At 32.9% G+C, this 26,468-nt stretch overlaps 5 protein-coding genes across 5 annotated transcripts; 3 read left to right on the forward strand and 2 right to left on the reverse strand.

Annotated features, from left to right (window-relative positions):
• The first annotated feature begins 3,701 nt into the window (after positions 1-3,701).
• On the forward strand, positions 3,702-4,679 carry LOC125843046 (mitogen-activated protein kinase kinase kinase 20-like). The gene has a single exon (XM_049522292.1). It carries the CDS (start codon positions 3,702-3,704, stop codon positions 4,677-4,679), a length of 978 nt encoding a protein of 325 aa, XP_049378249.1.
• Positions 4,680-6,114: 1,435 nt separating this feature from the next.
• On the reverse strand, positions 6,115-9,422 carry LOC125878510 (uncharacterized protein At4g14342). The gene is made up of 4 exons (XM_049559788.1): positions 9,319-9,422; positions 8,894-8,979; positions 8,678-8,801; positions 6,115-6,352 (listed from the first exon to the last, which is right to left on the reverse strand). Exons 1-4 carry the CDS (start codon positions 9,322-9,324, stop codon positions 6,305-6,307), a joined length of 264 nt encoding a protein of 87 aa, XP_049415745.1. The 5' UTR covers positions 9,325-9,422; the 3' UTR covers positions 6,115-6,304.
• A 3,904-nt stretch (positions 9,423-13,326) lies between these two features.
• LOC125843047 (mitogen-activated protein kinase kinase kinase 20-like) lies at positions 13,327-14,304 on the reverse strand. The gene has a single exon (XM_049522293.1). It carries the CDS (start codon positions 14,302-14,304, stop codon positions 13,327-13,329), a length of 978 nt encoding a protein of 325 aa, XP_049378250.1.
• A 2,179-nt stretch (positions 14,305-16,483) lies between these two features.
• LOC125878488 (exocyst complex component EXO70A1-like) lies at positions 16,484-19,177 on the forward strand. Its single transcript, XM_049559757.1, has one exon. It carries the CDS (start codon positions 16,957-16,959, stop codon positions 18,970-18,972), a length of 2,016 nt encoding a protein of 671 aa, XP_049415714.1. The 5' UTR covers positions 16,484-16,956; the 3' UTR covers positions 18,973-19,177.
• A 3,331-nt stretch (positions 19,178-22,508) lies between these two features.
• Positions 22,509-25,741, forward strand: LOC125878490 (trifunctional UDP-glucose 4,6-dehydratase/UDP-4-keto-6-deoxy-D-glucose 3,5-epimerase/UDP-4-keto-L-rhamnose-reductase RHM1-like). Its single transcript, XM_049559758.1, has 3 exons — positions 22,509-22,676; positions 23,554-25,102; positions 25,182-25,741. The coding sequence occupies exons 2-3, from the start codon at positions 23,582-23,584 to the stop codon at positions 25,623-25,625; spliced, it is 1,965 nt and encodes a 654-aa protein (XP_049415715.1). The 5' UTR covers positions 22,509-22,676; positions 23,554-23,581; the 3' UTR covers positions 25,626-25,741.
• Positions 25,742-26,468: the final 727 nt, after the last annotated feature.

Raw genomic sequence — 26,468 nt, forward strand, 5'->3', positions numbered from 1 at the left:
TTCCAAATCAGATTATCATATTATTGCTCAGTTTATCGCATGAATTTCAGAACCCTAGCTATGTATTTCTTTAGTTCTTGAATTACACATGTTAGGTCAGATATTTCAGTATTCAGTTATACATGCCTTAGTTTATGAATGCATCATTATCAGATTAATTGTTGCATTCTCAGTTTGCATGTTAAGTTTCGAGCTATCCAGTATTTACAGAAATTCAGTCATAACCAGTTAACCACTTAATTCATTGAGAGTAGCATAATACCGAGTTGGACTAGGGTTCAGCGTACTCATATAGTCCCAAAACTACGAGCCACGTAGGTGTAAGTCCCCTCTGTGGGCAACATCAGTTTAGTGATCACGCCAGTATGCCTCTATACCTCTGGCAGGGTATATTGGGTCCTCTCGATGGGGCGTATACATCGGACTCCACATTTAGCTCATGTGATTTTATGTCGGTTATTAGTAGCTCCCACACTTCAGTCAGACTCTTTTGCATTGACCATATTTCAGTACAGTCAGTATTCAGTCTCAGCATGTTATAAATTTGGTCATTGCATCAGTTAGCTCTGTATTCAGTATTTCAGTATCTATATCATGTTCAGATGATTTCATTGCTTTATTGCTTTGTTCAGTTATATGTTATTTCAGCTTTACTCTATCCTACATGCTCAGTACCTCTCAAGTACTGACGCACACGTGCGCTACATCTTCTTATGATGTAGGTTCAGGTTCTCAGCATCCAGATCACGCTTAGATCGGTTCCCGATCTGCAGTTCAGCAACATCAGTGGTGAGTCCTATTCTTCGAGGACTAGTGACATGTTTATCCTTACTGCTTTTAGTCTTTAGTTTCAGTTTTGCTAGATCTATTTGGGGCATTGTCCCAACATTTCTAGTCAGTTTAGAGGCTTAATTCAGACATAGTTAGATTCAGGTTAGTATTTTGAGTTTGATATCTCTTTTGTATTAAACTCTCAGATTTGATATATCTCAGTTATAGTATATGGGTATTCCCCATCTTTTCAGATTTATTTATGATTTAGCTTCCGCATCAGTTTATTATCTTTAGTATGCTCATGATCATGCCAGCAGGGTTATCTTGGGATCACTTGTGATCCTAGGTCCCGTGTCCGCGTCTCGGGGGTAGCTCGGGGTGTGACAGTTTCAAATTATCATCTATTTCAAATGATAATATTAACCATGATAGAAAATATTATTATCGGAGAAGGGTCTAAAATTCCCCTCAAGTATTTGAATTGGTACAAAACTACCCTGCATCCACCTATCGGCCCTAAAATACCCCTTACGTCCACCTTTCGGCTCAAAAATACCCTCAATGTTAATCCTTTGACTCATATTTGCCTTATTTTTAATAGCTCCCTTAAAATTTTTAATAACTCCCTTAAAGTAAAATTATTAAATATTTATTTATTATATTGCTTAATGTGATTAGTCCAAATTTAAATCCTTCTCAAATAAATAATAAAAATGATATTTTAAAAAAATATTTTTTTCTATAAAACCACTTATGATTCATATTTTGACCCGATACACTTGAAGATAATATTAAAAATATAATTAATTTCATGATATCTTCCTATTGACCTATTTTAAATCAACCCCAATTTATTATAATGTAACCCAATTCATAAATGGGTATCCAACTAAAATCAATACTTACCCCGACGGATTGTTCATCTAAAAAAATTATTATTTTCATTAATATAAAATTTTCTCTCAATTATCCAAATGTCTTGTTCATTTTCTCTTTTATTCCCTTCTAAAATCTCTTATTCTTAATTAGGATATCCGGGACTCAAACTTGAAATGAACTCACATATTTATCTTCTTTTAATTAGTATTAATGTCATGATGGGATGAGAGTGGGGATAAGAGAAATGATTATTTTTATTTTGGGTACACCAAAAAATATATATAATATTTGTACATATTTGCTTAATTAAGTCTACTTTTATTGAACTAATTATTTCTATATGAATGCATCGTTATTTTCCTCCTTTTTTTCTCTCTTGTTTGTCATAAAAAAAAATTAAAAAATAAAATGGTAGACAAGATCCAAATAGAATTTTTTTGGAAGAGATAGGAAGTGAAGGGCCGGGGAGGGAGGAGTATAGAGAGTAGATGTCTAACCTTTTTATAATTTTAAATTTACTATGAAATTCAAAATCAAGTCAATCATGTGAGCTTATATATTAAGTAATTTCAAATTATTTTAACGGAAAGAGCCTAAAATGCCCTTAAACTATGAGATTTGGTACAATATTACCCTCCATCCACCTAATAAGTATGATCTGTTAGACATAAGAGTATTTTGAGCCGAAAGGTGGATGTCACGGGTATCTTAGGACCGATAGGTGGATGGAGGTAATTTTATACCAATACAAATACTTGAGAGACATTTTAGGCCTTTCTCCGTATTATTATTATTATTGCAGTGGTTGTTTGTGCATTGTCCATCTAACCATCTTAGGTTTAATTGAATTGGCAAAATAATGTGTACTTATTAGGAAGCTTTTTCCAGTACATACAAGCTAGGAATAATATAACGAATAAAATTCCCAAGTAGAATGGAAATGGGAAAAGAGAAAACTAATCGCAATAAACTTCCCAAATTTGGTTAGGATTTATATTTGAAGTTAATTTTTTTCCTATTAATTATATGTAGCCATTAAATCTCAGTGCCCTCAAAATTCTTACTAAAATTATTATTTGCATACAATTTACTCGNTGCATCGTTATTTTCCTCTTTTTTTTTCTCTCTTGTTTGTCCTAAAAAAAAAATTAAAAATAAAATGGTAGACAAGATTCAAATAGAAATTTTTTGGAAGAGATAGGAAGTGAAGGGCCGGGGAGGGAGGAGTATAGAGAGTAGATATCTAACCTCTTTATAATTTTAAATTTACTATGAAATTCAAAATTAAGTCAATCATGTGAACTTATATATTAAGTAATTTCAAATTATTTTAACGGAAAGGGCCTAAAATGCCCTTAAACTATGAGATTTGGTACAATATTACCCTCCATCCACCTAATGAGTATGATCCGTTAGACATAAGAGTATTTTTGAGCCGAAAGGTGGATGTCACGGATATTTTGGACCGATAGGTGGATGGAGGATAATTTTGTACCAACTAAAATACTTGAGGGAATTTTAGGCCTTTCTCCGTATTATTATTATTATTGTAGTGGTTGTTTGTGCATTGACCATCTAACCATCTTAGGTTTAATTGAATTGGCAAAATAATGTGTACTTATTAGGAAGCTTTTTCCAGTACATACAAGCTAGGAATAATATAACGAATAAAATTCCCAAGTAGAATGGAAATGGGAAAAGAGAAAACTAATCGCAATAAACTTCCCAAATTTGGTTAGGATTTATATTTGAAGTTAATTTTTTTCCTATTAATTATATGTAGCCATTAAATCTCAGTGCCCTCAAAATTCTTACTAAAATTATTATTTGCATACAATTTACTCGAAAAAGATTAGGAAAAAAGTTACTAAAAACACGTTTAATCCTTAATCCCAGAAAAAAGTTACTAAAAAAATACGTTAATCCGAAGTAGAATAAGATTAGGAGGGGGAAAAAGCATTATAAATACTTACTTTGAGAAGCCATTAAGCATTCACAAATAAACTACTCATCAAAATCCAGCGATCATCTAAATTTTTTTGTAAAGTATGATGTGGAAAAAGCTTAAGGTGTTGGGAGCTGGTTCTTACGGAACTGTGTCTCTTGCAACGCCGTTACCACAATACTATTCGGGAACTGCAATATATGGAGCTGTTAAATCAGCTGAAGTTGCTCATTCGTCTTCGCTCCAAGCGGAAGGAAAAATATTGGATGAATTGAAAGGGTCGGATTATGTAGTTGAATGTATCGGAGAAGATGTGAGCATAGAAAACGATAAGCACACTTATAATCTCATGCTCGAGTATGCTGCTGGTGGAACTTTGCATGATTTAATTCATAACCCGTTGAATTTGATTATGGGGGAATCAGAGGTTGCTTACTACAGTTTTCAAATCTTAACCGGAATTTCTCATATTCATCGTAATGGTTACATACATTGCGATCTGAAACCGGCTAATATACTTGTTTTTCCTCGTGCACAAATTGATGTTCCAGATTTGAAGTTGGCTGATTTTGGATTGTCGTTGAGAACAGATGAATCGCTTGCATATAGGGGAGAACATTCGAAGAATAGTAGCTATCATAGCCATAGAGGAACTCTGATATACGCAGCCCCTGAATGTTTAGTGTATGGGATTCACGGTAGAGCTGTTGATATTTGGGCACTTGGCTGCATTGTGGTGGAGATGCTTACTGGGAAGCGATTATGGCCTGTACATAAAAACAAGGATGAATTAATGTTCATGATTGCGCATAAAAAACCAGAGATTCCAAAAAATATATCAGATGAAGCGAAGGACTTTTTAAGCAAGTGTTTGGAAAAGGATAACTGTTTGAGATATAGTGCTGATTTGTTGCTTGATCATCCATTCATCAAGAACAGTTGTTATAAGAAGCTGATGGAAAATCGATTAATGTATCCTTATGTTCGTCTAGGATGCAGAGATTGGGTTTCTTCAGAGCACTTGTTTTCGACAATCAGTCCTCGTGACTGCAACTTGAGAGGATCAATGTCTGCTATGTAAGAGGGGCCTCAAATTGAATTTGAGAGACTTACATGTATATTAACTCGTGAATCTCTAACAAAACTGATTGATAGCTTAGTGGTAATGAATGGGTCGTGGAAATGCTTGTTGTTTTTTTAACTAGATGAAGTTGTGCTTCTGATCTGCAAGGACATTTTTTGGGATTAACTTTTCTACCAATTGAAGGCCTTCTTCCAGTTATGTTTAGGTTTATATTTGAAGTTATAAATTTTTATTTTATAGGTTTAAATGTGATCTTCTAATTTATGCAATTGTAGTTGGTTTGATGAAATGAAGAGTGTAAAGTCGATATGGCTTTTGATAATGTTGACTTTGATCTATAATTTTGTGTCTTTTATTAACCTACATATACATTAATTTTGCCTTATTCGTGAACATAAAAAGGAATGGCTTAATTATTTCTTAAAATTGTTTCTCTGTTTATAATTGGTAACTACTTAATAGTTATTGCAGTCATTTGGTATGAAAATATGCATTTAGGAAATAAGTTTTGCTAGCGATCTTTTATATATATATATATACACGCAATCATGTCTAGCGAGCGAATTTTTAATTCAAGTGTGTAAGCATCTCATTTAAAAGTTTAAGTTGTTAGAGAGAACATACTTTTATTAATTAATTATTTTCTCAACACCATGTAAAGATATGACACCTAGGCCTAACTCAACGCCAAAAACTAGCTCATGAGGGGAGGTTTGTCCAAGTCCATATAAGGAGACCAAATTCTCATCCCTCTACCGATGTGGGACATCTTAATATTCCCCCACACACCCAGACTTCAACTGGAGCGTGAACACTTCTAAATGGAGACCATCATCGGTGAACAACAAATTTGGATGAGCCTAACTTTGATACCATGTTGAAGTGTGTAACCATCTCATCTAAAAGCTTAAGCTATTAGAAATAACACACTTTTATTAATTAATTATATTCTCAACAGAAAACGATATGAAAATTATAAACGATTTATCAACACTAAAATCTAGGTTATTAATTTTGTATTAGTTATTCAACAAATTTAAATTGATTGGTTGATATTTCCTGTCATATGGATTCAACGTTAATCACTATTCAATGCATGCAGTTTGTGTGTTGATGAGCTCAATATTGCGCCAAGATTGTGCATTAATTGATTATAATAAAAGTTTTTTCCTATGATGGTGTCTTTGTAGAAGAGCAAATCTAGAATTATCAACCCCCCCNNCCCCCCCCCCCCCCCCCCCCCTATAACAAAAATAGAAACAACTACCACAACTATCTATTTCAGTCCATTTTGACCCGCTAATGCACATCAAATAATGCTAATCTTTCCCATTGATCAATTAGTATGTGTGCTCTTGATACACATTCAAGAAAAGAAAAATTAATGATGATTTGAAATCGACACATCGCAAAGAGGTTGTGGATAGAATGATCAAATGTAAAAGCTTAATATTTCCCAAGGTTGAAACAGCATCCATAAATGGCCTACCAAATTGGCCATTTACACTTCAAATTGAGTTCAATGTAGGGTTGACAAGACATGAAAAGAATGCAAGGAAGCTAAAAATAACGAAAACATATGGTTTATGGTCCTTGCATCTTGCCTTTATTTATTGCAACTCTTAGTCATCTTCTCTTTCAGGTGGAAGGCCACACGGCAAAAGCATTTTCTGCACAAGCACAAGCAACAATGCATTGTTAGTAATAATAGTGTAAGACCAAATCAAGGATGTATATTCACAATCTATCATATATACGTCTGATGATATAGAAATTCAATACTTTTGCTTGTTCTATCTTATAAAATGGAAAGAATAGTTGTAATCTTTCCATGGCCGGTGATAAATAAATTCGAACGTTCTCTCTTCCACGTGAACCAGCTAACCCTTTCATCAACACTGAAATTATTAAGGAAGTAGCTGGCTCTCCAGATAAGCAGCTTTAAAATTATTGCATTTAACAGGTGGTCATACAAAAATCCACGAGTGGGATCATGTTGAGATGACGACTAACTGCATATCTACTATAGCTTTCCAAAAGGCATACACATTGGAGATAAGTCTGCTTTCTTAATGTTATTTGACTTACCTCTAGCCTATAAAAATATTTAAGTGGCAACATAGCAATGGTTGTTGGGCTTAACAAGGTTTAACCACGACAAATAACTACAGGCAAGTCTAACCGTAGCTCTACATCAAAGACTTTAAGACTTCTAAATTCACAAAAATAGTTACTCCCTCCATCCCAATTTATGTGGAATACTTTCATTTTTAGTATGTTCAAAAAGGAATGTCATACTTCCTTATTTAGAAACAATTGTAACTTTAAACTTCTAATTTTACCATTAATGAGACGATTTATAGCCACACAAATGTCTATAGCTTGTTTTAGAACACAAATTTTTCTTTCTTAACTCCGTGCTCAATCAAAAATCGCCACAAAAATTGGGACGGAGGGAGAACTGTTTTGGAAGTTTCTATTCGAAGAAGTGCGACGACCTTCTAGTATATAGTCACAAAAACTCCGTTTGTTAATGTTTCAGTCAAAGGACTTCATGTTCTCCTCCTTTTCAAAAATGTTAACTTCCATCTACCTACCACCCTCTGTGGTAAGGAAATAAAATTATTGTTGGGATGTCCTTTATATGTTGGAAGCAAAACAGTGATTACTAGCAGTCCCTACAGGAAGGTTCAAGAAACACATCTTCCCTTTCAATTCTTTCAGTAGAGCTTGACCTGAAACGATTCAAACCAGAGGAAGATTTGGGAATCCACAAAGACTGGTCTTTGCATGACCAGAATGCAGGTACAATCAGCATGACAGAGTGTAGGTACACCTTTATATAAAGGGCCAAATGGAGCTCAACATTAAACTAGTACCCAAACAGTTTCCTCTAGCTCTATGCAATTTAAAATTTAAAGGCATACACTCACACACTTTAGCACTGAAAAGTGGTGAACCGCTAGGGGACATTCAACAATGAATATGATGTCGTCGTATGCATCTTCCTCTAGCGGATGAAGTTGAATGGTTTCAAGTTCTTGGTTTACTCACAAAAATGACACACTTGCTTTAGGTAGAGCTAAAGTCTAGAAATCATATTTTCTAGCCGATGAAGTGGAATGGCTTCAAGTGGCAGGTTTACTCAGAAAATAGACAAACTAGCTATAGTTAGAGCTAACTCACTCAAGTCTAGCAAGCATATAGCAAAAGGATAAAGAATACATCAAAAAGGTGGCAAAGCTCATGACAATACTAATTCCTTGACATACCCTTAAACTACAGGTATACATGTTCCAACCCTCATTGATGATTAAACATATCATGAAGTCTCTTGTCTACATTTTCTACACTGGCAACTTAGCATAATATCCTAGATTGACCAATCAAAAGCACCCCAGAAACTGCATGTGCATTCCAACTTCATGGTCTTAGCATCTACTCCAATTTTTGTGCTAGTTCAGATCCTTGGTAATTTCTTTTGGAGCCTCAACTCAAATTTGATCCAACATCACGAAATCCTTGTTTATTCAACCCCCCACCCCACAGACGGATGACAAAAAGTTATAAATAGGGAAAAACCACACTAAGATTGACAACCATCCTTCTTACACACTCATTTACAAGAAACCTTATCAGTTTGATATTTGGTTTGGAAACAGTACAAGTTTTTCTTACTGGTAATATTTTAATCGGAAAAAAAAAAAGGGCAACATGAAGGTGCTACAACTTATTAGTGCAATAATTCATTTTTTCAACAAAAGACAATGCTCTTGCACAACCTATAATCTTAACATCAAAGCAGCAGCAAGTTCAATCATCTAGTCGGTAAAGGAACACACGAAAGTACACTAATAGCACTTAGTTCACTCATTATGCAAGTCAACCAGAAAACTGAAAACAATTCCTTCCACAATCCAGCACATTAAGATCTAAGAAAACAAATTACCCACCAAATTGCAAAACAAGAGAAACATTTTCAACAAAGCACAAACCTGCATAAAATTGTAACGTTCTCTTCCAATTGATTCATTTTCTGCAATGGCGAAATACGCCAACATTGGATAGTGCCCAACATAGGATGCATAGCTGTCCCGCTGAATGTTTACCGCCCACTCGCTAAACCAAATAAAGAATATCCAAAACATCAGTTATTATGGTTTAACAATAAATAAGATCAATTCCAAAAAATGTAAAAGTAGGCAACTTACAATCTAGTCAAATCGGCATGTCCTGTTCCAACATATTTAGCTTGCAAGTGCTCAAGCTGGGAGTTGATATTGAACCTGTCACTAGCCTGTATACACGCATTAATCAACTGTATATTCGACGAACAGAGAAAAATTACAGTAGCATGTACACTGAGCTACACAAAATAAATTAGGGTTACGGGAAGAAAAATTCGGGTGTTCGTGGAGATCTGGAAGATAATAATCAAATTTGAATATGAAGGTCAACATAAAAATTAACAAAAACATACGTAAGTTGCACATGAAATTAAAAATTACGAAAGGACATAAAAATCGAAATTGAAAACATATACACCAAAGAGGAAAAACATATTAGGGTTTTGGTTAAGAAAGGGGAGCGAAATTGATCGAAAAGGAGATAATAATCGAAATTGATGTTAATTTACCTGCATTTTTTGTACAGTGAGAAGATTGAAGGAGATGAGGAGGATAAAACAGAGAGCGATGTGGACTACTTATATATACTGGAGAAGACGGGAAGTGAAGCGGGTCAGGCTTTCAGGTACATTTATATATGGGCGGCAAAAGTCGCCAATATAATTACGGAAAACAGTAATTTTGGTCCGCGACTCAATATAATTCGAAACCTAAAACGAAATTTTAATTAGAGGTCTAAAATCTAAATAAATTTTATTTGTATTTATTTATTTTTCTAATTTTTAGATGTAAATTATTACTTTAATATCTTTTTTATAAATGATTTTTTCAAATACTTTTTTTTAATTATTATTTTTAAGTAAGATTTTATCAATTTTGAATTGAAAAACATTATTTTATTGAGACAATTATTATATGAATCGATAATATAGTTCTATAAGTAATAAGTTGATAAATTTTAAATAAAGAAAAAAGTTAGAATCATAAAATCTGATTTAAAAAGTTGATAACTTGGTATACCCTACTTTAATATGAAAAGTTACGAAGAAATAAAAGAATGTTTGTATTTTACTTTGTTCAACATTTTTCGGCCATTGATTCATATTTTGACAGAATATTACTCTAACTATCAAACATTTGAAGAAATAGAGTACTGGAACAAGGTTAAGTTGGAGTGTCAAAATAAAATTTAGGGACAAATTTAAGAGTCTGCATATGTGTTTGACCAAATTAAATTAAGATAAAATATTTTTTGTGTCATGTGGCATATTAGGAAGGTAGTAATTCCGAAAATTCATGTTAAGAGGTAATTAAGACTTCTCATGATTTACGTATACATTTAATAAAGTATGTCAAATCTATGTGTGTGTGTTTTTTTTAGGGGGGGAGGTATTTTAATCATTAACTCTAAAAATTATGAATTATTAACTCTTTTCAATATAAAGGACCGAAGCTAAAAGTGTTTCTTTCATATATTGCTACAGAGAAAATAATCAAAAGCCCCTCAATCTATAGTCAAATTTTTAACTATACATTCATATTTTAGGATGGTTCTATTACCCCTTAGATTATTTTAAAATGGAGCTATTTGCTCTCTATGTGTTGAGGTGGCAAGGAAAGTGTAGTTTACTCTTTGAGAGAGTGAGAGCAAAAATAAATAATAAAATTTTAACTTTACAAGTGTTTCTTTTATTTCATTATTAATTTTCTTCTTTTTTTCTGTTTCCTTTTATTTTATTTATTTTATTTTTAATGTTCTTTTTCTTCTTTCTCTTTAACAAGAAATACCAACAACCTTTTCTTCTTTCTCTTTACCAAGAAACACCAGCAACAACAACATGGGCTGTAGCGGCGGCGACACCATGTGAACTTCAGTCATCCACCATCAATTCTTCGTCATCATCGGCCTTCCACTATGTGAGAACAGACCCATCAACCATCAATTTTGTTGTGAATCACCATTGCCACTTCCTTTGTAGCTTCAAGATTTTAAAGTCGGAAATGCAGATTCAAGCATAAACACAAAATTTAAGTAGTTAGGTATTGCATCTACCTTCCTATTTCAGATCAGATAAAGCTTTGACTATCAAATCTACAATAAATATCGAATAGTACAAAAATCTTACAATATCTTCATTTTAAAGATTTCTACCCAACTAAACTAAACTAATTGCATCTAAAATTTAATCCTCAAAATTGACCGACTTTTTGGAACATTAAATTGTTAATGATTTTGAGTGAAATTTCATCAATATCGAGAGAAAAACAGGAAATGGTGTAGAAATTGAGATTTTGAAGGGTAATTAGGCGATTAATGAAAAAAAGTGAGGATTTTTGAAGGTTGAATCAGAGAAATTTGGATGAAAATGGATGAAAAATCTCCGGTCGGTGGCTGATGCCAAGCCTGGAGATGAAAGAAAACAAAATAATTGATTTTTATACATTAAAAAAATATATATTATGTGTTGGGCGCGTGTATACGAATCTGGGATAAGTTATTAAGGGGTTATATATTCTACTTTGAAAATGTTCCGGGGGTAATAGGACCCCCGTAAAGTATGAGCGTGTAGTTGGAAATCCGGCTATAGGTTGGGGGGGCTTTTGACCATTTTCTCATTACTATATATTATAAAGTTCATTCGTATGTAATTAAAACGGAATACGTAAAACTGAACGATGAGTTTAGTTATTAGGTATTAGATGTTTTGGTAACACAGATAAATATTGTTGAATTGATTCAAGTGCTATGAAAAAATCACTTATTTCGATAAGATAATATATTTTCAAAAGACCCCTATATAAATATATGGTCCCATTAATACTATAAATTAATAATTCTTTAAATGTACAAATATACCTAAGACAATTTAGTGAAATATGATTCTATTGTTTTCTGTTTTTGGTTAAAATTTAAATCTAGTTGAAACTCATCTATAATTTTTCTTATTGAATCACTGTTGTCTTTTCGAACTGCACCATAAAAATTGTGAAAATTTCTAGATGCAATAAGTGTTTCCTTACGCGTAACTCGTTCCAAAGGTATTGTATCATCTTCAACATTTTTTCTAATGGTATATATCCACAATTTTTTTAAGCTCTGGAACTCTAAACATGTATCATTTTCATCCATCCAACAGGTTATTGACGTCCATTTTATTGCGGTAATAGAAATCATTAATCATGACCTCAAGTTCATGAATAACGTTATCATAAGTGTGTTCATTCAAATTCTCTGAGATTTTCATCCTTGAACGAACTTTGTGGTGTCGAAATACTCCTTAAATTAATAAATATTAATTTATTGATTAAATAATACCTCTACAAAATAATAATATTTAATAGTCCACATATAATAGTTTGAGGTTTTACTATAATTATATATAGGGTTGCGTATCGTTCGGTTCGATTTTGAAGTTAGGTTTGGCTTATTGGTTATCGGTTTGTAGAGATGCTAAACTGTTATCGAACCGCTAAGATATTAGCTTATCGGTTATTGGTTTATCGATTTTTGATCGTTATCGATTTAACCGTTAAGATTTGACACAAAAAAAAAATTGAAAATCACTTAGAAACAAGGTGACAAACCAAATGAACCATGCACATGAGTTCACAAGTTACATCTTGCTCAAAAGCAAACATTTTTATTGTAGAATAACCAAGTGTTTGAGACAATCAGAAATAAAAGTAGGAAACCAAACTCTAAGTCAAGGACTTTATATACAAAATGATATAAATATAATTATTTAATTTACTATCGGGTTATCGGTTAACCCATTAAGAAAAAACTTCAAACCGTTAATAACCGATAACCCGATAAAAAAAATCAAAATCGTTATCAAAACCGCTAAATCAATAATCCAATACTAATAAATCAATAATTTTTTTCAATTCGGATTATCGATTTTGGTTCAGTTTTGAACCGCCGTAGTTATATATGTCGGATAGGAAACAAGTATATTTGTCATTACAACACTAACGTTGTATACGTTATTGTATATATTTGAATAACTTATTTCCTAAATGCATATTTTCATACCAAATGACTGCAATAACTATTAAGTAGTTACCAATTATAAACAGAGAAACAATTTTAAGAAATAATTAAGCCATTCCTTTTTATGTTCACGAATAAGGCAAAATTAATGTATATGTAGGTTAATAATAGACATAAAATTATAGATCAAAGTCAACATTATCAAAAGCCATATCGACCTTACACTTTTCATTTCATCAAACCAACTACAATTGCGTAAATTAGAAGATCACATTTAAACCTATAAAATAAAAATTTATAACTTCAAATATAAATCTAAACATAACTGGAAGAAGGCCTCCAATTGGTAGAAAAGTTAATCCCCAAAAATGTCCTTGCAGATCAGAAGCACAACTTCATCAAGTTAAAAAAACAATAAGCATTTCCACGACCCATTAATTACCACTAAGCTATCAATCAGTTTTGTTAGAGATTCACGAGTTAATATACATGTAAGTCTCTCAAATTCAATTCGAGGCCCCTCTTACATAGCAGACATTGATCCTCTCAAGTTGTAGTCACGAGGACTGATTGTCGAAAACAAGTGCTCTGAAGAAACCCAATCTCTGCATCCTAGACGAACATAAGGATACATTAATCGATTTTCCATCAGCTTCTTATAACAACTGTTCTTGATGAATGGATGATCAAGCAACAAATCAGCACTATATCTCAAACAGTTATCCTTTTCCAAACACTTGCTTAAAAAGTCCTTCGCTTCATCTGATATATTTTTTGGAATCTCTGGTTTTTTATGCGCAATCATGAACATTAATTCATCCTTGTTTTTATGTACAGGCCATAATCGCTTCCCAGTAAGCATCTCCACCACAATGCAGCCAAGTGCCCAAATATCAACAGCTCTACCGTGAATCCCATACACTAAACATTCAGGGGCTGCGTATATCAGAGTTCCTCTATGGCTATGATAGCTACTATTCTTCGAATGTTCTCCCCTATATGCAAGCGATTCATCTGTTCTCAACGACAATCCAAAATCAGCCAACTTCAAATCTGGAACATCAATTTGTGCACGAGGAAAAACAAGTATATTAGCCGGTTTCAGATCGCAATGTATGTAACCATTACGATGAATATGAGAAATTCCGGTTAAGATTTGAAAACTGTAGTAAGCAACCTCTGATTCCCCCATAATCAAATTCAACGGGTTATGAATTAAATCATGCAAAGTTCCACCAGCAGCATACTCGAGCATGAGATTATAAGTGTGCTTATCGTTTTCTATGCTCACATCTTCTCCGATACATTCAACTACATAATCCGACCCTTTCAATTCATCCAATATTTTTCCTTCCGCTTGGAGCGAAGACGAATGAGCAACTTCAGCTGATTTAACAGCTCCATATATTGCAGTTCCCGAATAGTATTGTGGTAACGGCGTTGCAAGAGACACAGTTCCGTAAGAACCAGCTCCCAACACCTTAAGCTTTTTCCACATCATACTTGACCAATTTTTTTGGATGATCGCTTGATTTTGATTTTGATGAGTACTTTAGTTTGTGAATGCTTAATTGGCTTCTCAAAGTAAGTATTTATAATGCTTTTCCCCCCTCCTAATCTTATTCTACTTCGGATTAACGTATTTTTTTAGTAACTTTTTTCCTAATCTTTTTCTAGTTGAAAATGTAGTTGGTTATTATTTTCTTTACCGACTCAATTGTGTTATTGTCTGGGTATAAAATTTTACTAAGTATAAAATATTTCATATTTAAGACTTTAAATTAAATAATAAATAATAAATATAATATATTTATTAGTTGAATTAGTTCTACACGTATTTTTCATTCAAAAAGAAATTTTCATTATTTTTAGTATGAGTACATTTGTTGGCTGTTGTCTTTAGTTTAAAGTCTTAAAATGTTAGTAGGACGTTTAGGCCTCATTTTTTTTGTCACTAATGAATGTTTTAAATTTGATACATGTCACGGAAAAATTGTAGAAAAAATATGATCCCAACAATTTGGAATTACATAAATAAAATCAAATATAAATGAAAACTTTCACAAATAGCCAATATAATAAACTTAATTAATAAAATTAGGATACCATCGAGGAAGCAGTCTTAGTAAACAAACAATGCTAAAAAGAGAACATTTAGATATCTCAACATCTCAACAATTTTAACCAAAATTGTGGTCCTCTGCACCCATTCATATTTCTTATAATAGTGTTACCCATGGGAAAACGTAATTTTATAGGAGATGTATCGTGATATGGTAATTTTCGGGATATCGTGATATAGAATTACACAAATAAAATAAGAAATGTCTCTTCCCTAAAGAACTTCCGTCCCATTAGTCTTTGTAACACTTCCTACAAAATTATCACTAAGATCATCTCTAGATGCCTTACGAAGTTCATAGATATCCTGATCCTGATTGGGCCCTGCCAAATGAACTTCCTCAAGAATCGACAAGCAACATATAATGCTATCATCGTGCATAAAGTTATATCACATTTCAGGCAGATGAAAGGAAAAAAAAAAGGGTTCTCATGGCAAAAATTCACCTAAAGAAAGCTTTCGATAGAATTGAATGGTCATTCATAAGACACACCCTTCAATATTACAACTTTCCTATGAACGTCGTTAACCTCATTAGGTCTTGTATTTGCACAACTAAAAATGTTATTCTAATAGACGGGACTCGTATTGACTTCTTCCAACCCTCCAGAGGTCTACGCCAAGGAGACCCTATGTTCCCTACCTTTTTATTCTTTGTATAGAAGTGCTCTCTCACCAAATCAAACAAGTCACCACCCATTACTCTTATTAATCATTAAGTACTACTTATTTCTAATTTATTTATTTTCCACGTTATACTAAATAGAATGGAAGTGTTACAATAAAATTATTATGATCTTTATATTTATTTTTAAGAATTATGTCAAGTCAATATTAAACAAATAAATTTAAACAAAAAGAGTAATTCATACGTAATGACTAATAAATAAATCTTTACATGAAGTTCTACATTACAATCGAAACATTATTAATATCTACTTTACAATTACTCCCTCCGCCATTTTTTCTTGTGCATTATTAATTTGGTGCACTCCTTAAGAATGCCAATTAATTATATCGCTTTGTGAATATAATAAGGGTATTTTTGAATTAAAAGGTTAACGTCAGGGGTAGTAGTATGAATGAAGGATAGTTTTATACCTATTCAAATAATTGATCGACATTTAATTAGGGGAACTAAGTGATCAGTTGTAGTCTTTCAAACTTTACAAAATATGCACGACTCCCTCACTTCATCCATATGTGTAAAAGACATTAGCCACACTGAAAAACCAAATACTCTACCATTGAGTTAGCAACCCGAAGAAAATATCGAAAAAAATGTGTAGATCCAATCCGGGGAAAAAAACAAAGAGATTAGACAATACAATCAATAACTATTGAAAATGAACATCTATTTTTAATACAATGAAAAAGTAAAAATAAACCAATGAAATATTACTTAATGGTGCCCAACTTGTTTGACAAACCAAACAATCCCTAATGTTTTTTTTAAGAAGAAGACAAAGTAGAATCATCCCAGTATTAATTTTTTTGTTCTCTTTAATATCAGCAAGACTAACAAAACTTACTGTATTTGCTGTAAATCAGTTGCACTTTTAGTGTGAAAAAGGGGGCAATTCCCAATTTTGGCTTTAGGTCATCCATTCTTGCTCGGATTTCAAACATTTTTCGAATTTGATTCCATCTATACATATTTGTTCTTGGTCTCCGTCAAGATTGTAATTTTAACCTCTGTTTTGGGTTGCCAACAATTTCGGTGAGTTCTTGGAAGCCATATACATCTTTGCTGTTTCTTGTTTGATAAACTTCTTCTTTTCTTGATTTTACAACTAGTTGTTAGTAGTTTGTTGTTTCTGCTGCTTACTGTTTTGGATTGTTGAAAGTCAATGGAAGTTTACTTCTACAAGAATCCAGATTGATTTTTTGTTCTTTTAGTTTATTGTGTGCATTGCATATATGCCCAAAAGGGATACACAATAAATTTTTGGTTGTGGAAGTGGTTTGAGATTTGAAATTCAGTGGTGGGGATTGTGTTTTCAGTTGGTTTTTGCATTTTTGATTAATTTGATGATGGAAAAAGGTGTTGAACATTTGATATCTGCTAGGAAATCTATGAGGGTTAATTTAGAGAAATCTAAAGCTATAGGTTTGTCTCTTGAAAAAGCTAGGCCAAGATTAGTTGAGATTAATCAGAGATTGCCTTCTTTGGAGGCTGCGATTAGGCCAATTAGGGCTGATCAAGATGCTCTTGGGGCTGTCGTTGGGCATATTAATCGTGCTGTGGTACCTGCTGCTGCTGTTCTTAAGGTTTTTGATGCTATTCATGGGCTTGAGAACTCGTTGTCTGATCCTGAATCTGATCTCCCTGGGTACTTTGGTGTGCTCAAGAGGCTTAAGGAGGCATTACGATTTTTGGGGGAGAATTGTGACATGGCGATTCAGTGGTTGGCGGACATTGTGGAGTATCTGGAGGATCATAATGTTGCTGATGGCAAGTTTATTTCTAGTTTAAAGAAGGCGTTGACTGCTCTGAGGGAGTTGCATAGTGGGGAGGATGGGAGTTGTCTTGATGGAGGACTTCTTGAGGTTGCGTTGGATAGATTGGAAAATGAATTTAGGCGGTTATTGACTGAAAATAGTGTTCCGTTGCCTATGTCTACTTCGGACTTACCAGGTGAACAAGCCTGCATAGCTCCATCCCTTTTGCCTGTGGCTGTTATAAAGAAGCTACAGAGTATACTTGGCAGATTGGTTGCAAATAACAGGCTTGAAAAGTGTGTGTTAATCTATGTTGAAGTACGGAGTTCTAATGTCAGGGAAAGTTTGCAGGCACTTAATTTGGATTACCTCGAGATTTCAGTCTCTGAGTTCAATGACGTGCAGAGCATAGAGGGCCACATTGCTAATTGGGGTAAGCATCTAGAGTTTGCTGTGAAACATCTTTTAGAGGCTGAGTATAAACTCTGTAATGATGTCTTTGATAGATTAGGATTGGATGTGTGGATGGGTTGTTTCGCTAAAATAGCTTCCCAGGCAGGTATTCTTGCATTCCTTCAGTTTGGAAAAACTGTTACGGAGAGTAAGAAGGATCCAATTAAGATGTTAAAACTGTTAGATATCTTTGCATCTTTAAACAAACTGAGATTGGATTTCAATCGTCTCTTTGGTGGAGCTGCATGTGCTGAAATCCAGAGGTTGACGAGGGATCTCATCAAGAGGGTGATTGATGGGGCTAGTGAACTCTTCTGGGAACTTCAGGTTCAAGTTGAATTGCAGAGGCAAATACCACCTCCTCCAGATGGTGGTGTCCCAAAACTTATCATCTTTATCACCGACTACTGCAATAAGCTGCTTGGAGATGATTATAAGCCAATGCTCACCCAAGTTTTGGTAATTGAAAGAAGTTGGAAGCGTGAAATATTTCAAGAGCGGCTTCTCTTTGATGAGCTACTGAATATTATGAGAGCTGTTCAGCTTAATCTAGAGACATGGTCCAAGGGATACAAAGATGATACCTTGTCATGCGTGTTCTTGATGAACAATCATTGTCATCTTTACAAGGATCTGAAAGGCACAAAGCTTGGTATTCTTTTGGGAGATTCTTGGTTGAGAGAACATGAACAGTACAAGGAGTACTATTCTGCCGTTTTCTTGAAAGAGAGCTGGGCTAAGCTTCCAGCTCTATTAAGCCGGGAAGGTCTTATTCTCTTCTCTGGTGGGCGTGCCACTGCTCGCGATCTTGTTAAGAAAAGATTAAAAGCTTTTAATGAAGCTTTTGATGACATGTATAAGAAGCAGTCTAATTGGATCATGCTTGACAAAGAGCTAAGAGAAAAGACATGCCAGCTCATCATTCAGGCGATTGTACCTGTATATCGGAGTTACATGCAGAACTATGGGCCGTTGGTTGAACAAGAAGGAAATTCCAAATATGCAAAATACACTGTTCAGTCTTTGGAGAAAATGTTGAATTCTCTTTTTGTTCCAAAGCCCACAAGACAGGGTAGTTTCAAAGTTCGAGTACCTAGTGGAAAGTTCAACAATAGCGTTGCAGATCAGAATCAAACTGCATTCGTTAAGTAACTGTGAGTTTTTTAATCCTCAAGACGATAAAGGACTTGTCAATTAGACCTATTCGTTTTGCTTATGTATTTACTCATTCATTTATTCACAAACTAAGCATTAGTACCGTCTCCTGAATTGTTGTAGCTGTCTTGTACAATGGATTAGCAACTGTACAATGTTTCTTTATAATGAGACGATTATATCATTTTTGTTTGGCAGAGTAGCAAAATAGACTCATCTACTTGTCTTGTTCTGTGATCTCATATCCTCCTAACTCACGAGGTTTTATCGATACATGTATAGTAGTTAAAATGCACTATTTTGAACCCCTTTGACTGTTGATCGAGCATATGTAGCAACTTGATGGCCGAGTTGAACAAAGTACTTGTGTTTCAGGCATTTATGAATATGAATATTTGGACCAAGACTAAAATTAAGATGAAATCGCCCCGTGAAGTACAGGGATCGCGATGAAAAAGTGGAACTAATAGGAGTGTATTTGGTTATTTGATCGACCTTATTGTTACATGAGATATTACCAGCAGTGAAATTTTGGGAGAATTTGTGTGATTTATTTTCTAATCATTTAGCATAGAAGGAAATAAACACACTAGAAAGGATGGCGATTATGAAAAAGTTGTTGTAAAGTTTTGTTCTTCATTCCTATTTCTTGTTTCTTCTTTTTCTGGTATGCCGCTCTGTCATTGTTTGATTTTTGGTTGTCTGATCACACTCAAAATTATGCATCGTATTAGCTCGGTAGTTTTGTAGCATGTTGTTTTGGGTGTTTTCTAGGAAGGAAAAGAAGGAAATGATAGATAGCAAATGATATATGTCCTATCTCATGTGATTATTGAAATCATTCTTTCCTCTAAGCTTCTTCCTCCGAGGATGTCAAATGGGTGGATTGAACTAAATTTGAAAATGTTAAAATGGGAGGATCAATGACCCATTTAAATGTTACTTGCTGATTGAGACAAGTTAAAAAGTGAGTCATAATTTAATCCGTTCAATTTTTGTCAAGTTTTAAATTCAAAGTTTGATTTCTTATAATTTTTTTGAATACCTAGTAATTAAAAAAAAATTGTTATATTATGACTATACGAAATATATCACATTCTTTCCTGTAAGCTTCTTCCTCGAAGGATGTCAAATGAATGGATTGAACTAAATTTGAAATGTTAAAATGGGCGGATCAATGACCCATTTAAATGTTACTTGCTGATTGAGATAAGTTAAAAAGTGAGTCATAATTTAATCCGTTCAATTTTTGCTAAGCTTTAAATTCAAAGTTTGTTTTCTTATAATTTATTTGAATATCTAATAATTAAAAAAATTGTTATATTATTACTACATGAAATATATCAAATAAAAAAAAATATTTTTGACAATATTTTCATTGGTCAATCTGAATTGCGTGTCAATCCATTTTGAAAATAAATTGAACTAAACATATCAAAATGAATCTAATTAAAGAAGTAAGTGGATTAGTATTGTGCTAAATCTAAACGAATTGAGTGGATCATGATTCTATGAACTGATTTTGTCACCCCTAATAATCTCCATTAGCTTTTAGGATTTTATTTTGTATTTTTTTTATACATAAAACATTAATCTTCTGAGATTTTCACTCATTTTATTGATCACTGAATCATCTATGAGATTGTTTGATACTGAGAATGGAATCGATAAAATTATATCATGCATTGAAATATCCCATTAAATGAATTATCCCAATACAGATTGTGCACACTTTTGCTAGTGTCAAATACTCCATCTGTGAAACAATATTTGTTCATTATTGATTTGACACATTTTTTAAAGAATAATAAATAATAGGGATAATATTATTATATTATCCTTTGACTTTGTTAAATTTAATGTTTTGAAAAATGTATTAGATGATAAATAATACTCTCTCTGTTCATATTTATATGCCACTATTTTGGATTTCACGTGCATTAAAACTAAGTAAATTTACTATTCTAGCCTTATTTAATTTTTTTGGAACTTAAGTTTTCAATCAATGAACATGAATTGGTTTATTTTGATTAATCAATTTAGCCAATGCATATGAATAATTTACTTAGTTTTTCTAAATTGGTCAAATATATTTTTCAAGGCTAATAACTCATAAGGGTAAAAAAGGAACAATATGGTAATTTATGCATTGATTTTATGAAACAACAAGTATTATGGATCAATTATTTATAGAAAGGGATGACATATAAAAAGAAACAGAGGGAGTATTTAATAATAAGGGTTAAATAGATACAAAATGTAAATTATCTCTTGATTTTCTAAATTGAATTGTTGGACAATTATAGTTAATATAATGAACCATTATTATTAGACGGAGAGAGTTTATGCTAAATAAACTTCATCCCTATCATAGATTTTATGAAAATATTCTAGGCCCTAACCTACATAAAGGCAGCATTTCATAAGCGCTAGCTGTCAATATTTAATGTCATAGGAGTATTGATTAATAAAAACAATATATTGTCTGTAATGACATTTTTAAAAAAGAAAGCAAAATAATTCTTGGCACGAGCAGTAAGATTGGTGATTGCCTAGTAATATTCAATAGTCATATTGATGACAATTTTTAATTTACATTATTTTCTTTTAATTTGCCAAATAAGCCTTGAAATATTATTTTTAAATTGATAAAAGAATCTTGAAATAATGTCATTTAAAAATTCAATTGTTAAACAAAGAAATAACATTTGAAAGGTCAAAGGAGGATCTTACCATGTGACCTTTTCAAAATATTTTGAAAATCAAGTTTCACCTCGCGAGAAATTTTATCTATTCATTTTATTATTTTTCATCGGAAGCAAATGGACAATCGGTGGTCTAAAGGATCCTTAGTTGAAGGCTAAGTTCATTCTTTGGTGTATCTCACTTCTCTGTGTTAAAAGATTAAGCTTTAGTTTGTTACCAATTTCGAATTCGACAACTATTAGGTTATAGGTAAAGTCTAATCTTACTCCTTTTTACCTATCGAAACTGCAACAAATCTATATATTCAATGCAACTAAAAGTAAAGAAACATCATGCAATTAGTCAATGAAAAAGATAATCAAATCTCATCCTAAAGGGACGTATAATAGCAACACACGTAGATATACTACGAAGGATTTATTGTCGATTTGGTCAAGCTTTCAAATTTTAATTATATTTAAAGTACTTTTCTTTGTATATTTCTAGAGTTCAATATTTTAAAAGTGTGATATTATACTTTCAACAAATCAATACGGTCTATCTATATTATCGTTCACCAAAATAATATTTGATTGTTTATATAATTTTATGTATATAATTAATTCATTATTCTTTTAAATGGACTAAAAAAGAAAAATAGAATAAACAAATTGAAATGATGTAGTATATCTTTTTTATATATATTTGACTAGCGGTCATAATTGTGAAAGTGTAATATATAGATTAGGCTGAAAAGAAGGAACTAAAAAAAGGGTTAATCTCTACTACTTTTGCTATAATCACGCATCAACAGCCATTCTTATCCCTTTTCACTACAGCTTTTTGTTAAGCTTTTCTCTCCCATTAATTAATCCTCTTTAATTATTTTCACTAAATTGATGCATTTGCCAAAAAATGTATGAATTGCTCTGACTTTAATTCTTCTTTTATTCTTACGTTTGCAATCTTTATAATTTCCCACCAAAACTATTCTGAAAATTCCATGAAGTGAAAATGTAAGTCTCTTTTTTTCTTTTTCTTTTTGGTTTATGGTATTGTGATCTATTTGTGGTTACTCTTGTTGATTTTGTTAATTACTACCATGTTACTTAGGGGTCGTTTGATTGCTGGATAAGAAACAAGTTATCCATGTATTAATTTATGCGATGTTTGATAGGTAGATAAAAAATAAGTTAGTCATCTATAAAATTAATAGCATATAAGATGTTTGGTTTCTATAACTAAAACACGTATAAGATATGAGAGAATGTGTATATTATATTATGCAGTATAGAAGGTGGAACTAATCTCTACATTACTAACCGCATAATTCTAACTGGCTACCAAATGACCATCTTACAATTGAAGTATAAAAGATTACGAATAATAAATTTGATCTTCTGTACAAATTTGTGATATTGAATAGTTTTAGCCTATAATCAATAATCTCTGGAGAAATGTTCAATCTCTTAATTTTCTTAGCTTTAAACATATTGTACTAGAGAAATTTTCTGAATTTAATAATTGTCAAATTTAGTGTTTTTTCACATATATATTGTTCAAAAATGTTGGGACTTTCTACCAAAATTGCTTGCTAAGAAGCCAAATTCAATCATATTCAGAATACTAGATTCAATTTGCCAGTGTTTCACCATATTTAATCCCTGAGGATACTTAAACTTGTATAAAGTTGAACAAGTACACATATGTGTTTGACCAATTTGCATCCTAGGTGGCGTCATGTGGCGTCTATGTGTATTATGTTACGTAGGATACATGTGTCTTGTTCAATCCGTGAAGATTTCTTTAGATGTAACAAAGTACATAATTTGTTGTTCTGTTTTTCATGTTATGCAATCACCTAACATGTTCTTTTCTATCATTTTGTAACAGTGTATTGAAATAGCAACAAAAAATTAGGATGTCGTCCGAACCAGCTCCTTATGTACCCAAAAATGTCCTCATAACGGGTGCAGCAGGCTTCATTCCCTCTCATGTAACCAATAGATTGACTAAGCTTTATCCTAACTACAGGATTGTTGCTCTTGACAAGCTCGATTATTGTTCGAGTCTAAAGAATTTGGAGCCAAGTTACTCATGTCCGAATTTCAAATTTGTCAAGGCTGATATTACGAGTGCTGATCTTATCAACCATCTTTTGGTTGAGGAGAAGATTGACACAATTATGCATTTTGCAGCACAGACTCATGTGGATAATTCATTTGGAAACTCGTTCGAGTTCACCATCAATAATATTTATGGTACTCATGTGCTTCTCGAGGCTTGTAAGTTGACGAAATCCATCAAAAGATTCATTCATGTCAGTACGGATGAAGTGTATGGCGAAACTGATTTGGAGACTGACATTGGCAATCCTGAAGCTTCTCAACTCCTTCCTACTAATCCATATTCCGCGACTAAAGCTGGAGCTGAAATGCTTGTCATGGCTTATAACAGGTCTTATGGCCTACCAACAATCACTACTCGAGGGAATAATGTGTATGGCCCAAATCAGTTCCCTGAGAAGTTGATTCCAAAGTTCATTATTCTAGCAATGAAGGGTGAGCGTTTGCCAATTCATGGCGATGGAACAAATGTTAGGAGCTATTTGTACTCTGCTGATGTTGCTGAGGCATTTGATGTGATACTGCATAAAGGGGTTATTGGACATGTGTATAACATTGGCACTAAGAAAGAGAGGGCAGTTTTGGACGTGGCTGCAGACATATGCAAATTATTCGGAAAGAATGCTCAAGAAGTTATCGAGCTTGTCCAAGATAGGCCTTTTAATGACCAAAGGTATTTCCTGGATGATCAAAAGCTTAAGAAGTTAGGGTGGCAAGAAAGGACTACTTGGGAGGCAGGACTAAAGATGACACTCGATTGGTACACCAAAAATCCCGATTGGTGGGGTGATATAACCGGAGCCCTTCACCCACATCCGAGAATTTCAAACATTGTGCCTTCACATGATGAAGGGTGTCTGTTGCAGCTTGTAAAAGGAAGCAACAAAGGTTGTGGCTCAGACTTGAAGTTCTTGATTTACGGAAAAACAGGTTGGATTGGAGGGTTGTTAGGAAAGATTTGTGATGAACGTGGAATATCATACGAGTATGGATTAGGACGACTACAGGATAGGAGTTCTCTAATGCAAGACATGATAAGAGTAAAACCAACTCATGTATTCAACGCGGCTGGTGTTACTGGGAGGCCTAATGTGGATTGGTGTGAATCACATAAAGCAGAGACAATTAGAACGAACGTTGCTGGTACACTAACTTTAGCTGATATCTGCAGAGAAGCAGATATCTTAGTGATGAATTTCGCGACAGGTTGCATATTTGAATATGATGAAAGGCATCCACTAGGCTCAGGCATCGGATTCAAAGAGGAAGACAAACCAAATTTTACAGGATCCTTTTACTCGAAGACCAAAGCCATGGTAACTAGTTCATTTCCATTGGCTATTCGTCTTATATTTCACTCACATTTTTAGTTTCTCATAGCTTAATATAATGCAGGTTGAAGAGCTTCTAAAAGAATATGATAATGTTTGCACTCTCAGAGTAAGAATGCCAATATCATCAGACCTTAGTAACCCGAGAAACTTCATTACAAAGATAACGCGTTATGATAAAGTGGTAAACATCCCAAATAGCATGACAGTTCTAGATGAGTTACTACCAATCTCTATTGAAATGGCAAAGAGAAACTGTAGAGGGATATGGAACTTCACTAATCCGGGAGTTGTGAGCCACAACGAGATTCTAGAGATGTATAAAGACTACATCGATCCCCAATTCAAATGGCAGAATTTCGATCTTCAAGAACAAGCCAAAGTGATCGTTGCACCACGAAGTAACAATGAGCTTGACATGACAAAGCTGAAAAAAGAGTTTCCAGAATTGCTATCAATCAAAGATTCAATCATCAAGTATGTCTTCGGACCTAACAAAAAGACATAAACTTTAAAAAAATTGTATTTTTTTGGATAGTTTTTCTTTTTCTTTTCATCAATCCCACTGTCACAGTTACTTGAGATTGTAGTTTAAGATACATAATGTGATTTAAGAACTTCTAATTTTCCTTTTCTTGATATAAACAAGTTTAATGTATTAACTATTAATGTTGCAAGTATCTAACAATTCTTTTAGAAGTAGCAATGCCTTTTTTTTTGGTTTAAAAGAATAAAACTTTAGATTAGTACTTGGAAGATTTTTATGTCAATTATGACTATATATAGTGACATTCTAAGGGTAAAATTCACGAAAGAATCACTTTTATGATGATTTTTTTATTTAAAATAAGTCATAGTTTCAAAATCGATACAAATGTAGCTACTTTTTATGTAAATGCAATTAAGTTAAAAATACAATTTAACTCTTTTTTGCGTTATAGAATTTCAAGACTTCTAATTTTTGTAACTTAAATTCTAAAACAACATCTTCAAGTTCAAAAACTTTCTACCGGTTAAATTTCATGAAAAATTCACAAAGTTTGAACATTTATCAGTTCAAACTTTATAAATAATAATAATAATTAAAGTTTGAATAAATTATGCAACAATTATTAGCTCTAAATATTGTCGTAAAATTTTATTTTATAAAGCAATTTTTTTGTTGAGATTTTTAGTAAGTCAATACTAACATTTGATTTTTGAACCTATTGATGTAAAGATAATTTTTTAAAAATAGAAATATATTCCGTTCTTGCAGAAAGAAAAAGTCATAGTGACAAAACAAGTGCGATTAATATTATTTTTAAAAAATAATCATGATAGCACAAGAGAACAAAATATATAGACATTA

The sequence above is a fragment of the Solanum stenotomum genome, chromosome 10 (assembly GCF_019186545.1).
Source record: "Solanum stenotomum isolate F172 chromosome 10, ASM1918654v1, whole genome shotgun sequence".
Lineage (NCBI taxonomy): Eukaryota > Viridiplantae > Streptophyta > Magnoliopsida > Solanales > Solanaceae > Solanum > Solanum stenotomum.

What these genes read in the sequence shown, in the direction of transcription:
- LOC125878510 (XM_049559788.1), bottom strand. An exon ending in CATGCCGATTTGACTAGATT is followed by an intron (nt 8,802 to 8,893) that starts GTAAGTTGCCTA and finishes TATTTGGTTTAG; the next exon opens with CGAGTGGGCGGTAAACATTC. An exon ending in AACGTTACAATTTTATGCAG is followed by an intron (nt 6,353 to 8,677) that starts GTTTGTGCTTTG and finishes GTGCTTGTGCAG; the next exon opens with AAAATGCTTTTGCCGTGTGG.
- LOC125843046 (XM_049522292.1), top strand. Translation starts at nt 3,702, where the DNA reads ATGATGTGGAAAAAGCTTAAGGTGTTGGGAGCTGGTTCTTACGGAACT.
- LOC125843047 (XM_049522293.1), bottom strand. Translation starts at nt 14,304, where the DNA reads ATGATGTGGAAAAAGCTTAAGGTGTTGGGAGCTGGTTCTTACGGAACT.
- LOC125878490 (XM_049559758.1), top strand. Translation starts at nt 23,582, where the DNA reads ATGTCGTCCGAACCAGCTCCTTATGTACCCAAAAATGTCCTCATAACG. An exon ending in ACTCGAAGACCAAAGCCATG is followed by an intron (nt 25,103 to 25,181) that starts GTAACTAGTTCA and finishes AATATAATGCAG; the next exon opens with GTTGAAGAGCTTCTAAAAGA.
- LOC125878488 (XM_049559757.1), top strand. Translation starts at nt 16,957, where the DNA reads ATGATGGAAAAAGGTGTTGAACATTTGATATCTGCTAGGAAATCTATG.